Raw genomic sequence first — 16,003 nt, forward strand, 5'->3', positions numbered from 1 at the left:
CCACGCACATGAATCATTACTATTGTCTGGTACCAAGACCATTAGAGATACTGCACCTGCTATAGTCCACCATAATACAATAGCAAGCGCTTCAAATAGTAGCCTAAACCATAACTTAAGCATAGATAACCACGGAGCAAAAAAGCAAGCTTGGATCTGTGATCGGCATTAATCCCCTATCAATTCAATCGCCGTAACGATTCCTCCAATCATCCCCCGTCAAGCCTGCTCTAGGGTCACATTGCGTCTTTAACCTTACGATAAGATTTTAAAAAAAGAACCCATCGGCTCTATGTCCGAGAAAAGAAGTAAATCCATTAAGCTTAACTTACCTGCCGAACTAGGACTGGCACACTCCCCGCCAAGCATGGCGAAAGATATACCTTGTATCCAATGAGCTTCAGCGTGCTAGAACTTTTGCAAGACATTCTCTGTGCAGAGTTGCAGTGAAGGTTCTGATAACAGAGCGGGTGTGCGGTAGACACCTTCCAGATCTGGGGTGCACAACAAATGCCGTCACTATCGCCAAGTTGAGATAATGGTTTCGGTGCAACGCTGGGGAGAATATGATTGGTGATGGGGAGATCGCGAGGCGCGAATGTGCATTGACCCTCCGGCGGTGATCGCTTATGGTAGGATTGCCGGTATACGTGATCTACAAATATTCCAGGCTGCATCCCTAGATAGCAATACCGCCAGATGATACATAAAAGGCACCTTTCCTCGTCCAACATGTTGCTCCTTTCACTCCATCCCCAACTATCATCCCCAATCTTTCATGATGGTCAAGTCCACTCTCCTCCTCGGCGCCCTCGCCGCTATGACCTCCTACATCGCCGCCAAGGAGATCAAGGTCAACGAGGAGAAGGCCGCTAGGCTATACGACTCAGGCGAGGTGCACAACAAGCTCATGGCCAGCAAGCAGGCTGTCTGGGCGAAGCAAGAGGCCGCTGGTGCTTTCGCCAGCGAGCAGTATCCCAAGCTCGGCTACACAAAGTGTGTCGACGGTTACGCAGAGGCTATCAAGGGTGATGCCAACAACACCTTTGCCTGCCACAACGTTAGTATCACCCCTCGTATAACAACTAGTTACACTGTCTAACGAGTCTCTAGGCTGATCTTTACTCGTTCTTGAGTCATGCTGCGCTGGGTAGCACCGGCGGTCGAGGCTCGTCCTCGTGGGGATGGACTTCCGATACCGGACGTGAGTTCGTCGCTATCGGTCAGTACGACGGCACTGCGTTCGCAGAAATCACCAAGAAGGGACAGCTCGTCTATCTCGGTCGTCTGCCCGAGTACTCTGTCCCCTCCCAGTGGCGCGAGATCCGCACGTACAAGAACTACGTCATCATCGGATCCGAAGCCGTCGGTCACGGTATTCAGATCTTTGACATGAAGAAGCTTCTCAAGATCAACCCCAAGAGCCCTGTTGTCTTTGACGCGAAGAAAGATCTCACCAGCCACTTTTCTGCTCTGCTGCCTGTTGGTCGGGCTCACAATGTTGTTGTCAATGAGGAGTTGAAGTATGGTGTTGCTGTTGGTGCTCAGCCGCGCACTGACCCCAATTGTCTCTCTGGACTTAACTTTTTCGATCTTACTGATCCCTCTAACCCGGAGTCTCTTGGGTGCGCCAAGGGCGATGGATACGTCCACGATGCGCAGTGTCTTGTTTATCGTGGTCCTGATAAGCGCTACCAGGGCCGTGATATCTGCTACGGATATAACGAAGATACTCTGACTATATACGATGTCACTGACAAGGCTAATGTCACCAATATCATCTCCAAGATCTCTTACGAGGGTGCTTCTTACACTCATCAAGGCTGGGTTCTCGACACTCAAAACCAAGAATTCCTCGTCTTGGACGACGAACTCGATGAGCGTGATGGTAAGGGCCCTGGCTCTGACGGTTACCCCGTTACTTTCATCTGGGACATCCGTGATCTTGAGAACCCTAAGCAGACCGGTGTTTTCAAGCACCCCACCAAGTCCATCGACCACAACCAGTACGTCATCAACAACTACATCTACCAGTCTCACTACGGCGCTGGTCTCCGCGTCCTCGATGGCCGCTCCATTCCTCAAGACCCTACCGGTGCTGGTGTTTACGAAGCCGCTTGGTTTGACATCTACCCCGAGGATGATGCTCTTCCCGGTGGTGGCACTGTTGCTTTTGTCGGAACTTGGTCTTCTTATGCTTACTTCAAGTCGGGATACATCTTCATCAACACTATTGAGCGGGGTGCTTTCGTTGTTAAGCTTACCAAGGATGCTTTCAAGAAGCCAAAGAACTAGAAGGTCATGGTGCTTCACGCTGGGTTAAAGTTGTGTTGGTAAGAATAATCATATAGTTCGCAAATCAAAACAGAAATCAATAATTTCATCTATCTACTGATCGAATTCCTCAATCTAAAATACTTACCAATTCTCCCTTTCCCTTTCCCAAGCTCCCCGAACTAGTAAACTACCACCAGTGCCAATCTTACTCTGCCTGCTCAGTTGAGTCTTCCGCAAACCATGGATGACGGAGGATCTCCTCAGCCGAGGGTCTCTTGGCCGGATCGTACTGAAGGATCCATCGGACGAGTGTCTTGACCTCCTGCGCCTCCTCCTCTGTCAGTTCGGGACTCTTCTCGTGGAAGGCTTGTTCCATGGAACATTGTTCTAGCATAAGCGGCTCCTCACCCTCAGGAACACCACCGATCATACAATTGTACTTAGTCCTATCCTGGGTGTAATAGCGCGAAGAGGTCTTCCAGTGGCTGTAAAGCTCATCGGGAAGTGGACCAAGACTATCCACGATCTCAAGAAGATATTCGTCATCTAGCAAGGAAGGATCGTCTTCGGCTGAGCCACCAAATACGTAGAAGAGAGGCCTTCCGGCGAACAATTCGAAAACAAGACACCCGAAGCTCCAGATATCCTGGGTCTTGTCGATTTCTCCTTTGAGGACTAGCTCTGGGGCGCGAAGGGCACGAGGAACTATCGAGTCCTTGGGAGGGTCGTTGAGGAAGTATGCTATTAACTGTTAGCCTAGACTCATCTGAAGAGGGAAAATGGACTTACCGCCGCCCATGTCAGCTAGTTTAATTTTGAGGTTTTCGTCAATACTCGTGTAGTCCGTTAGCGGCTCTGCAGTCCACAGATATTTGGGTGCCCATCTGTCTTTCTTGCCATCAATTCTCTTGATACGATAGCGCTCGTTCGGCGTTTCCTTCTGACGTAGGGTTGCTTCGTCACAGGAATCGATGTTGTTGAGCGAGAATAGCATATTTCCAGGTTGAAAGTCTGCGTGGGCGATACCATGCTTATGAAGAAACGCCAACCCTTTCAATGAGTCTCGGAGGATGCGCTTCGCCGTCTGGGGCGGATACTTTACCTCACTTGGCCACTTGGTCCCTCCGTAGGCAAGTTCCAGAAGCATTTGATTGACAGACGGTCCCATGGGTTCGAAGACAAGGCATTTATGTGTACCGTTGGGGCCTTTATGTTCAAATTCGGCGAGAAGCTGCGTGGTCCGCTGCGATGATTCGAGGGGAGCGACCTTGGCAAGATGTTGTAAAATCTCTACTTCCTGGGACTGTTCTGTCTCATCCGAGACAAGGATCTTCAGGGCTACATATCGCGCGTTTCTATCAATAGTTTTAGCAAGCGGCCAGTAGTGAATGGAGGATAATTAACTTACATCAAGTCATGGGCGAGCCAGACGATGGAGAAACATCCGTCTCCAAGCTTTCGAATGACCTTGTACTGGCCATCGTTAAGAGTATCTCCCAGGTCAATCGGATGATAGCCTCCAGGCCGGTAAGCATCAGGATACTCGCCAGGTGAGATACAGTTCTTCAACCTCTGTTTGAAAGGGGCGGTTGGGGTAGGTGGGGGAGAGTCAGTCATGGTTGTAGTAGGTAGGGTACAGCAGTTTTGACTTTTGGTTGATCTTGTGGAAGTGTTGTGAAGTTGGGTATGGAGAAGGATGAATGACTAGAAGCTGGAGAAAGGTGCAGGTGGCTTTATATATTTTGGAGGGCAGTAGACACCGATGGGCTGTCCTGACAGTGAAGCGACTGCGAAGCAAAAGATCAAATCCATAGAGTACCAGATGAAACACTTTTTTTGGTCTGTTCCAGTATGGTTCAACAAAACAGCCAACAAAGTGGTCGCACAGTGTGTTGATTGCTGCTGACAGGCAAAGGTTTTAGGAACAGAAAAGAATGGAATGACTAGGTTATGTGAACAGCCGCAACTGAAATCATACCAATCGCTCTTGAGCCCATCAGTATGAAAGAGCCAGTATGGCTGATAAAGACACAAAGGAAGCCAATCAGAGGCACCGTTTGATGTTTGGACTATGAGGTGACGCAACATTCTTTGTCTCGACCTGCAGGGCTACTGGACGCAGCAACCACCTGCATTGAATCAGAGTAGCTCCCTACGGATTGTGTTGTTCTGCCTGTGGTTGGTGATTTTCTTTGTTCGCGCTTTGACATCAATGCATCGGCTTGGCCATGACACAGAGGACTGTTCAGCCACAGGCAGAAAGCCTTCTATATTGCATGTATTTAGTGAACCACCCACATGATTCCTCTGACAGTAAATTTTGTTCCGAATCAGCGTGAAGCATGGGGTATGTTTGGGAAATAGACACTGGCGCAAGGCCACGCGTATTGGAATTCAATCGAACACAAGATATGATTGCTGAACATGAAAATAACAGTGGCTTAATTAGCACGAACAGAATTCCTCAGACAGAGCTATCTTTTTCTGTCCGTTCAATCACAGTCCTAGCTTCTGGGTCATCACCTCTGATTTTCCCAGCACCAAACTCCCTCGGAATTTCTGCACCATCTCGACTTTGGAATAGACTGATATACCCAGAGATATACGCAAACTGCACTTGTCAATATCACCGCATCCTTGGCAAACATGGGCAATACCAAGGCCACATTCGATTCGGGAAAGCATGTATAACGGCCAAACATAAACAAATGGTCGGGCAAAGCGACTGGTTGTAGTCAGCCACGCCGCAGAGCAAGCTCCTGGTAATGCTAACTAAAGCAAGCGTCGTGAATGGATGGCACACCAATAAGAGCGACGAGAACCAGCACTGTACAGTCGACTACCGATGCAACGGCAAAAACAAACGCCGTCATATCTACGACACCGATAGGGCAAATTAGTAGAGGCGGGAGATGGTTCCGGAGCTGTACACGTCACTGTTGTCAAGGTCTGACTACTATGATGGCAATGGTGATTTCATCAATCGGAATCATGCTACCTAACCCTCCGAGAGATATTGCGCGGATCTATGGTGCCAGGAAGATTCGTGTTTGAGTTCTTTGGCGTTTTCCTGTGTATGAAGTTAAGTCGGTGAATTCCTGTGATAGAGCCATGAGGTGAGTGGTTGAAAGCTGCCTCAACCTTGGAGCAAAGGTAAAGCAAACGAGTTGCTTAGTTTTCTGTTCTATTTAGGCAAGCTATAACCTGGCGGAGGTTCCCATAGTCAGGTTTGCATTTAGGCGTTAGACGTCTGTAGTAAATAGAGCAAGACTACTTCCGAACAGAAAACTTCCTTTTCCATTTTGAGTATCTCGCGGCTTCATCCGAATCTCTTTAGTCATCGACTTAACCCAATCCTGGTAGTGATGTTCTATATGCTCCGCCAAGCCACTTCCTATACTACATATCATCGGCTCGACGGTCATCTTGATCCGAAAAATGCATGAAGCGATATGATTAAATATGTATAATACCGATTAACCCTGAAAAATCATCCAGTCAAAAGACGGATAAATAGATTGTTTCACACCCCTTCCACGGAAGAATTCCCGTCATGCTCGTCTTAGGTTTCACCTCATGGCCCGACAAGGAAATTGCGGGCTCTCGATTCCGAACTAACCGCAACACCCCCTGCACGGCCAATGACAGCCTCAAGCGAGAGAACCGCCCTGTTTCAGGCTTCAGTCCCTAATATCGTCCGTCTCTCACTTTCAGCTCAGCTCATATATAGATCTCGCATCTTCCTTTCGTTCTTGGCATCTTGGCTCTTCACTTCACTTCTTTCAGTCTATACTTCAATTCTCGTATACCTTTTTTTTTTCACCCCGTCATGCTTCGTCAAGTTGCTCTTGCTGCACTCTCCGTGCTGCCCCTCGCCCTCGGCCAGGTCGCTGAGGATTTCGAGAGCGGTTGGGATAAGGTCGCTTGGCCGACCTATGCGCCTGATTGCGATCAGGGCGGCAGTGTCGAGCTTGATAAGACTACCGCGCATAGTGGAAAGAACTCTATCAAGGTCACTGGTGGACCCAATGGTTTCTGCGGACACAAGTTCTTTGGAACTGATGCTGTTCCCGAGGGTCACGTCTACGTCCGAACTTGGATGTAAGTTGCTAGCTGAACATGCCAAGAGAATAGCTACTGATCAACTTTTGTGACTGTAGGAAGACTGCCAAGGCTTTTGATGACTCACACGTCACTTTCATCACTATGCCTGACGCTACACAGGGCAAGGGCAAGCATCTCCGCATCGGCGGCCAGAGCAAGATCATGATGTACAACCACGAGTCCGACGACGCCACTCTTCCCGACCTTTCCCCCGACGGTATCGCCGCGTCAAAGAGCATCCCCGCCAACACCTGGCAGTGCCTCGAGTACCACCTCTCCCCCGATGGTACCATCGCCACTTGGCTCAACGACAACCCCGTGCACGGTCTTGTCTACAAGCCCGAGGCTCCCAGCTCTTATGCCAACGGCTGGGCCAGGAGCAAGCCTAAGCCCAAGGTTCAGGGTGTTTACTTTGGTTGGGAGTCCTATAGCGGTGCTGTCAACACTTTCTGGTTTGACGACATTGCTATTGACTCTAAGCGCATTGGATGTGCTGTCAAGAAGTAAGCTTGGGCTGGTTATGATGAAGTATATATGAGATTGAGTGTAGGAGTTGCCAGGTGCAACGTTCTTGTATCTATTTTGAGAGTATTTACATACGACGTATTTATGCCGATTGTGATCTTGTGACTCTAATTCCCTATTCGCGTATCGGCTTCATTCAAACGTACGGAATCATTGTGGCTTGTCCATGAACCGTTAAACCTATGCCGGCGCCAAGGTTTTGATGACCATCCGAACAGCCCAGATTGCTTACTGAGTGCCCAGCGCAAAGTTCCTCCTGGTACCATAAAACCCAACGTCCAGTGTAACCAAATCATCCAAGTACCCCAAGTCAACCTTTGACAGGCTATCATCATCGTCACCAAAGAACTTGGCCACTCTCTTCGCAGTCCATTTAGGATTCTCGTCCGCTGCTCATCAATCAGCTAGATCCTTTATCAGTGTCAGTAGGAAAACTCACCAACCCAGTGTCCAGCTTTCGGAATGACGTCAATCTCAAGTTCAGATGAAACGGGTTCAAAGGTTTGTTTTAGAACCGACTTCAATCCCAAACTCGCCTCCCCACCCATACCAAGAAGCGGCACGCTCAATCGACTCTCATTCAACGCAGCCTTGAAGAAATTCCCATCTTGGTAAACAGTTGAACTTGAGAACGGTCCAAGCATGGCTCTCAAAAACCCTGGCTTCGAGATACTGCTCGTATATCTGTTGACTGTTTCTTCGCTAAAACTCTCAACGCCAGAGTAACTCCCGTGGTAGAAATACCATTGCAAGAATTGCTTTTCCTTGCCTGACATGAGAAACTCGGCGAGATCAGGGACTTGGAAGAAAGCCAACTGCCAGTTCTGATAGAGATCCCAGAACGGCGCTGGGTTGGATGATTGTTCGTAGGTGAAGCCGGGGAGAACATACTCAGCCAGAGCAAGTCTCTTGACGAGATCTGGATACTTGATCGCCAGTGCCGTTGCCATCCCGACACCTTTGTCATGCGCAAAGACATACGCGGAGGTGACGTTCAAGAAATCCAAGACGCCTTTTAGATCTTCTGCTGATGCAGCGGCTGTGTAGTTTCCATCGGGTGGAACACTAGAATCACCAGCGCCTCGGTTATCGGGAGCAATGACGGTGTAGTTCTGAGCCAGGATGGGGCCGATAAATTGCCATGAAAGACTGTGCTGGGGATTTCCGTGGACGAGAAGAAGAGGCGGTCCTGAGCCGGCGTAGCGGAAATGAATGCTCACGTCTTGCAGAGCAACTCGGCCGTGAGCCCAAGTATCGAAGGATGAAGTCGCTGCTCCGACGGAGGCCAATGAGGCTAGAGCGAGTTGAAAGAAGCGCATCTTCACCGATATCTCAAGAAACAATGAAGCAATTAATGAACCAAGTGGTGAGTCTGATCGCCATCCATTGTTCCCCCTATTTATACCGAAGTCAATATATCATCTCACTGCATAGCTTTGCAGGCAATGACATACCTCCAGCCATGGTTTTCAAGCTCCGGATGCTCCTTTGGGGAGGTGGGTCTTGACCACTGCAACTATTCGCTGACACTTCTGTAGGATCGATGAGTAAAATTGATATGCTTAAAAATTAATGGGCTACAGAAGATCTAATTGGTTCAGATGCAAGATGCTTACGAAAACCGGCTGACAAACCTTGCGGCTTATGGGCTTTTACCAAAAGGACTTTCGGATGTGACTTATAACATTGGCTTGGCGACATAAAATTTGGCCACTCCCAAAAGCCTTCTATCGCTCTAAATGCTTATTCACAAAAGAACTAATCATCTTTCGTCCCTCTGCACCCTCACTATGCGGGAGTAGAGGCCAGACATGAAGCATCCCCTCCTTCTCAACATACACAAGCCGATCCGTCTCGACACTCCCCTCCGGAGCCTCATCCACGTCTTCGCCCAGCAACTTGGACTTTAAACGTCTAGCATCAGCACAGAGCAGATCCATTGGGCCACCAAACATCAGTAACGGTGGAAGTTTATCCATGTCGCCGTATAGCGGGCTGACGAGGGGATGCTTTATTGGTAAGTCTCCTGCAAACATCTTGCCTGAGATGCGGAGACCCGTTACACCAAGCCAGAAATCTATCTTGGCGAGACGGAGGGCTTCGGGATGGTCGACTGCACAGTCGAGAAGAGGCGCTATCAGAATCAAAGAGCGTAGTTTTTCGAATAGGTCTGGCGCTGTGTCTCGAAGATGGAGAGTCGTTGATAGAGCGAGTGTACCGCCTGCTGAATCACCCGCGATGCTCACGATAGGCTGCTTCGATAAACGACAGATATCGACAAACCCATCGGCAAGCTTCTGCGCTGTGGCCACTGGTCTCGGGACCAGCGGATAAATCGGTATCAAGACGTCCAGATCCGTCTCACTAACAATCTGCGCGGCTAGTTTCCAATGCTGGGGATATATCTCCTTATAGAACGATCCGCCATGAATGTAAAGAAGGGCCTTGCGGTGCTGACTCTTACTCTGAGAGTTTGTTGTGGATATCTTGTATAAAGGCCATTCCTGTACATCGACGCGATCAATGGTGATGTTTGAGCCGAGACTGCTGGGAGGGCGATGGTCTTGCGGTCGGGTGTAGGTGTTTTGAATGTCCTGACGCGTCGCCTCTTCATCTTCTTGAGCGGCCTTGTTTGCGCGGAACCATTTTATGAGAAGAGCGACTACGGAGGCTGATATAGAAGGCATTTGACAGGCGCGTTGATGTGAATGAGTCGAGAGAAGATTAAGTTTCGTGAATCTAGGGTCGGAGCGTGATTGACTTTGATTGATCTGCGATTTGCTTGGGACGGTTAAACCTTTAAAGATTCAGGCGCTACCCCGCAAACTTTAAAGCTAGATGCCTCGGCACCTCGGGAAACAGAGAGCTAATAAAATGGAGTTGGAAAATGACATTTATGCTGTTCCTACTGGCTCTTGGGATGGATTGCTTGAGTCTAAAGAAGCCTGGCCAGTTCAGCTGATATCTTGTGGAACGAGGAGGTCCGCGGGCACGGAGCTTCGCTACCCGCGGGCACTGTCGACTTCCTACCCATATATCAGCTGCCAATCCTTTGAATAGCTTCTATATCAAGCCGTTGCGGAGAAGCGATTTATATATGATTTCCTCTAGCTTTTCTTATTATTGTTTATCGTAAATGGGGTCTATTGGATTCACTCCAGTTCTCAACTGTTCTAGTGTGCGAAGATTGAATAGTCTGGTAAAGAAGAAACCATGCATGATCCGTATCAGGCTTCCAGAGTGAGTACCTGTGCGACTGACGTTTCCAGTGCCCTTGGACAAGCCGGATAATAGGCCATTGGTGTACAGGTCCGCGGACGCCGACCACTGCTCTGCACTGCTCGACCTTTCCGGCCTCCTGAAATGTCTCGCATTCTCACTTCTCTCTTTCTATTGATTCATCTTTATGACATCCATTGTAACCGTTATCAACTTCAGAAACCGTTCTCACGTCTTTTGGTGTCATGTCGCCAAATTGATCCAAGCTGTTCAGCATTTGGGTATTGCCATTGTGGCTTGGCACAAGTGAGCGCCACATCTCAGCTATCTAATCGATAAGGTGACACAATCGATAATGATAAGAGCTTGGAATCTGAAGATGATAAGGATAAGGATAAGGATAAGGATAAGAATTGAAATAGCATTGGTTTTTAGCTGGATATGCTTCAGGGTAGGAGATGCTGGCAGATATCATTTTCCAGTTTATGTTAAATAATTCTATCTTATGAACCTTGTGCTGCTGAGAGACCTTTCTGAGGTTTAACCAAGATAATCTATGCTTATTCGCAACCATAAAGTATGATCTCTCATGGTGCTTATCCCCGCATTTTGCAGTTCACAGATTGAGCCATGATTGTCAGAAGCTACCGTCAATTACTTACGGAGCCTCAATTCGACTTTTTATGTCTTGACTGGAATTCAATCTCATTTGCAAACGTTACGGGCCAATTCATCAACATATGGAGATACTATATTATGTCCGAACTCCATCATCATCGTACTATTCACATCCATAAATGCCACCGAAGAACAACCTCAATGCATGCAAAGTCGACGCTGTAATTAGTACAGCAACTCGGATATGTACAGGCGATACTCTCGGCCGCACAGAAACACCACATCTGCTTCCAGCCTCATCTCGTGATGTGGGCAATCGCACCGATATGTAATACGCGAATCTCGCGGTCACATCAAAGGTCCAAGCTCATCACATCTCACGAACAAAACCGGTCCCGGCGCCGTTCTTATAAAGTAATGCCGTTGAGCATATGTAACGTTGAGCGGGCCATGGGGGCTTGAGGCTCCAGATTTTACGAGTCATCTAAACTGGAGACATTTCACGACTGTGGATCAACGAAGCATTAAGAGAATTTTTGTTGAGCAAGTGATATGGGGTAGACTAGAAATACCCATAACGGAGTATTTACTTTTAGTTTGAGATTCCCCGTGGAGGTAAAGGGTCCTTTTCCCATAAATTTATAAATGATGTTTGTGTAATTGGTCAGAGATATCAAGTTCCCCGATATCTCTCTCGTCGCTCTATTACATACTCTATACTACTTTCAACGTGCTAAATCAGATGGTTTACCTCGATTAAAAGACGTCATTTGCTGATCTTACATAAGCGCTCGAATACCGGACAACGGATCGGCCAAGAGCGCTACAGTATAAAAGATATAGATATAGTAAAGTCAGACTAACCCCCCCTAACTTAGGCCAGATAGTCCCCTTACTAGTATAAAAAAAGCAGGTTAGAAAATCTAATATCTAGACTATCTTTTAATTAATCTAATTAGCTATAATTTATAAAGTATAGTCTAGCTTAAAGCCCTCTTTTTTAAGACCTTTTATTTTCCTTTTTTTTACCTTTTTTATTATATTAATTTATACTTTATTAGTAAATTATATATAATATAAATATATAATAAATATACTACTTTTTAATATCTTTTTAAGCTTTAAAACTACCTTATTAAAGTAAAATATATTAGATTTTATTAAAAATAATATAATTATATATAATAAAATATAAGCCTTATAATAATTACTTTAACTTAAAGACCTTAATATTTTTAAAAAGGAAATATCTTATATATATTTTTAATAGCTAATACCCCTTAAATATATTACTAATATATTTAAAATATATTTAATATATATAAATAACTTAATATATATATACTTATATTATTAAACCCTTTTAACTTAAGTAAATATAGTAATAAGGAAAATATAATTAAAGTAAAGAGTTTTATATTTATAAAGACTATACTAGTATAGCCTATAAGTATAATAAATAGTATTACCTATATTATTAAGTAAGTAAGCTTAAAAGGTAAAAAGGTAAAAAGACTATTTAAGTAAATTAATAGGTTATTAACTATATATTACTTATATATTACTAATATATATTAGATTCTTTATAATACTATTTATATAAAAAGTAGTTTTTCTTAACTTACTATATACTTAGCTTTTTTATAAAATATAGAATACTTATATTAAAAATATTAATATATAGGCATTAAGGCCTATATATATATTAATAAGTAGCTATAAGAGTTTAAGTACTTTAAGGTTATATATTATTATTAAGAAATATATATATCTATTAATAAGGCTAATATTAAAGCAGATTTTAAAAAAAAAGCAGTTAAGTATATATTATTTATTAAAATATAATATATTACTAATATATTTAAATAGATTTCTACTATTATTAATAATTATAATACCTTTCTTATATATAAAAATATAATTAGTAGTTAAATAGGAATATACTAACTTTAATTTTATAAATTAAAGATTAAAGTAAGTCTTTACTAAGTAAATTATTAATATATTATTAATATATAGTTAATAGATTACTTTAATTAATTAGTAGATTTTATTAGTAAAGTATTTAATACTATAACTATAAGTATTAAAATAGGTATTAATATATAATTATCCCTAATAACTTTTAAAAGTATAAGTTAATATTTAAGAATTACCTAAATCCCCTTTAACTAAATATACTAAACCTAACCTCTTATTATACTACTATTAATATAGCTACTTAAAAATAAAAAAAGTATAATAAGTATCTTAATAATAAATAGTAATTATATTTATAATATATTACTAATATATTACTATTAGATTTTAAATATATTCTATTTAGTCCTAGCTTAATAAAGTATATATAATATAAAATAGAATTTAAAATATAGATACTTACTAATATTAATAAGCCTTATATTATTCTTACTTTATATAGTAAATATAAATACCTGCTACTGCCCCTTTTAAGGATTCTTACTTAACTTAAAGTAAACTTTAAGGCTATATTATAAAGTCTTAGACTAGAACTAAGTATATTATATATATATTAATAGTTAATTAATAATCTATTACTAATATACTTTTAATAGACTAATAGCTATAATCTACTAATATTAAAAACTTACTTAATTATTATAATAAAAAGTCCTTAATATTTATTTATAAAAGCTTTATAAATTATAGTAAGTTATAAAAGCTACTTTATTACTATATAATTATATACTTTTTTATAAAGTAATTTTAATTTAATCTTAGATATAAATATTATATAAACTATTATATAAATAGTAAATTAGTAAGTTATAGCTAATATATTATAGCTATATTACTAATAAATTATAGTATATTAAGATTTATTTTAATAATAGCCCTAATTATCTTATAGTATATTTTTATAAGTAATAAATAGAGGTATTTTATAAAAATAAGATTATATTATTTTAAGTAGATATAAACTATAAGTATATTACTAGTTTAAAAGATAAAAAAGTAATCTAAGGCTAGTAAAGCAAGTAAGTAAATATATATAAGTTTTTTATAATACCTTACTAATATATTACTAATATATTAATAAGCTATTCCCTTTATATAAGCTATTATAAATTACTAGTCTATAATTATATATAAAAATATATATAAGTATATATTTAAATTCCTTTAATTAAAGTATAATATTAAGGTTTAATAGCAATATATAAATAATTATAAAGCTAGTATTTATAATATAATAGTTAATTAAAACTAGGGAAATATTATTAGTATATATTATAAGTATATTATAAAGATATACTAAATATATTTTATAGGTTTTAGTAACTACCTTACTAATATTAATCTAATTTCTTTAAGTAATTAGTAATTTTATATTAAATATTATATATATCTTTATTTAATTTACTTTAAAAAAAGTATAAGTAAGTATTTAAATTATATTAGAAATATATTTATAATAAATAACTAATTATATATATATAAATTAAGAATTAAAATAATAAGGACTTTTAGGTAATATTAATCTATACTACTTAATAATATTACTTCTATTAGCTAAGAGTAAGGTAATCTATTAAAAGATTTATAATACTCTTTTAACTTATATAATATTAATATATTAATAATACATTTTATATAGCTTATATATTCTTTAGGTTATCCTTATATTAAAGAGTAAGTTACTTATAAGCAAAATCTAATTATTATAGTAAGGTTAAATTACTTATATTTATTAATAACTTAATTATAATAGTAAAAGCTTAATAAAAATAGTAATATTATTAAAGAGCTTTATAATAAATTATATTAAAAAAGTAAGTAATACTTATTACTTATTAAAGTTATTATAAAGTAAAGTCTTAATATATTACCTATATATTATATATTTAATATATATACTTTAGTAATACTATTAAGGATCTTAAGTTAATTAATTAATATCTTACCTATATTAACTATAAGGCTTTAATTAGCTACCTTAATAATACTATTACTAATAAATAATAGTAAAATAACTAAAGAAACTATAAGTTATTATAAATATATTTATAATATATTACTAACCTTTATATAATAAAGGCTATAAATTAAATTAAAGCTTTAATTTAAAAAGTAACTTTCTTATTTAAAATAACTAAATACTTTAATATATTAAATAGTAATTACCCTTATAATCCTTTTTACTAAAAATAACCTTTATTATATTATCTAAAGTTTTATAATATATAATATATATATAATATATTTATAATATAATATTAATTATTTACTTAGTAACTTTAGTATACTATAGTATTAAAGCCTTAAGGTAATAAATACCTTTATTATAAAGTATTAAATATAAAAGGAAAGAATAGTAATTATAGAATTAAAGTTAGAAAAACTTTAAGCCTAGGTATAAAAATAAAAAAGATATATATAATATATTATTAATATAATACTAATTATTTACTATTAAAAATAATTTAAATACTTATTAAAACTAGATATAGTAATAAGATTATAAATATAAAGCTATATTACTTATAGTAATACTAAAGATAAAAATACTTAAAAAGTAAATTTAATTAAAAATAGTTATTAATATATTACTAATATATTAATATTAAATTATTAAACTATTATTTAAATTAATATTACCTTTAAAAAATTTTTACTTTATTACTAAACTATTAAATTATTTATAATATATTACTTTATAATATATTACTTATATATTAGTAATTACTTAGTAATAGTAACTTTTATATTTTAGGCCTTTTTAATTTCTTTTTTTTTAAGGTATAGTAAAGTAAAATTAATATACTATTTCTAAATATTATAGCTTTAATTAAGTTAATTTAATATATATTTATTTAAGATATATTAATAATATATTATTAATATAATATTAAGGACTTACTATTATACCTATACTTACTATAGCTAAAGTAGGTATTTTTATTAGCCTTTATACCTTTAGACTTTTTATATTTTATTTTTATAGTATAAAGGTTAGCTTATAATATATTAGTAACTATTTAGCTATTAATTATTAAGTAACTTATATTACTTTTTTTATAAATACTTTTTTTACTTAACTTATATTTAAGGAAATTAAAGTTTATATTTAAGTTATTTATATTTAAGTTATTTTTTATAATTTTAAGTAAAAGCTAAGTATATTAGTAATATATTAGTAATATATTTATAATATATATATTAGTAAGTAGCTTATTAACTAACTTATTAAAGATATTATTAATCTAGAAAAGTAAGTTAATATTTTATAAGTATTTAA

The 16,003-nt window shown here is 38.9% G+C and overlaps 5 protein-coding genes across 5 annotated transcripts; 2 read left to right on the plus strand and 3 right to left on the minus strand.

Moving 5' to 3' along the window:
* Window positions 1–781: 781 nt before the first annotated feature.
* J7337_002080 (uncharacterized protein) lies at window positions 782–2,295 on the plus strand (the record flags this gene model as incomplete). Its single annotated transcript, XM_044819813.1, has 2 exons — window positions 782–1,060; window positions 1,114–2,295. 2 exons carry the CDS (start codon window positions 782–784, stop codon window positions 2,293–2,295), a joined length of 1,461 nt encoding a protein of 486 aa, XP_044684113.1.
* A 187-nt stretch (window positions 2,296–2,482) lies between these two features.
* J7337_002081 (uncharacterized protein) lies at window positions 2,483–3,894 on the minus strand (the record flags this gene model as incomplete). Its single annotated transcript, XM_044819814.1, has 3 exons — window positions 2,483–3,018; window positions 3,067–3,632; window positions 3,686–3,894. The coding sequence occupies 3 exons, from the start codon at window positions 3,892–3,894 to the stop codon at window positions 2,483–2,485; spliced, it is 1,311 nt and encodes a 436-aa protein (XP_044684114.1).
* Window positions 3,895–6,106: 2,212 nt separating this feature from the next.
* Window positions 6,107–6,888, plus strand: J7337_002082 (uncharacterized protein; the record flags this gene model as incomplete). Its single annotated transcript, XM_044819815.1, has 2 exons — window positions 6,107–6,378; window positions 6,438–6,888. 2 exons carry the CDS (start codon window positions 6,107–6,109, stop codon window positions 6,886–6,888), a joined length of 723 nt encoding a protein of 240 aa, XP_044684115.1.
* A 246-nt stretch (window positions 6,889–7,134) lies between these two features.
* Window positions 7,135–8,225, minus strand: J7337_002083 (uncharacterized protein; the record flags this gene model as incomplete). The annotated part of the gene is made up of 2 exons (XM_044819816.1): window positions 7,135–7,295; window positions 7,346–8,225. 2 exons carry the CDS (start codon window positions 8,223–8,225, stop codon window positions 7,135–7,137), a joined length of 1,041 nt encoding a protein of 346 aa, XP_044684116.1.
* Window positions 8,226–8,633: 408 nt separating this feature from the next.
* J7337_002084 (uncharacterized protein) lies at window positions 8,634–9,593 on the minus strand (the record flags this gene model as incomplete). The annotated part of the gene is made up of 1 exon (XM_044819817.1): window positions 8,634–9,593. One exon carries the CDS (start codon window positions 9,591–9,593, stop codon window positions 8,634–8,636), a length of 960 nt encoding a protein of 319 aa, XP_044684117.1.
* Between the last annotated feature and the right edge of the window lie 6,410 nt (window positions 9,594–16,003).

The sequence above is a fragment of the Fusarium musae genome, chromosome 2, assembly GCF_019915245.1.
Source record: "Fusarium musae strain F31 chromosome 2, whole genome shotgun sequence".
Lineage (NCBI taxonomy): Eukaryota > Fungi > Ascomycota > Sordariomycetes > Hypocreales > Nectriaceae > Fusarium > Fusarium musae.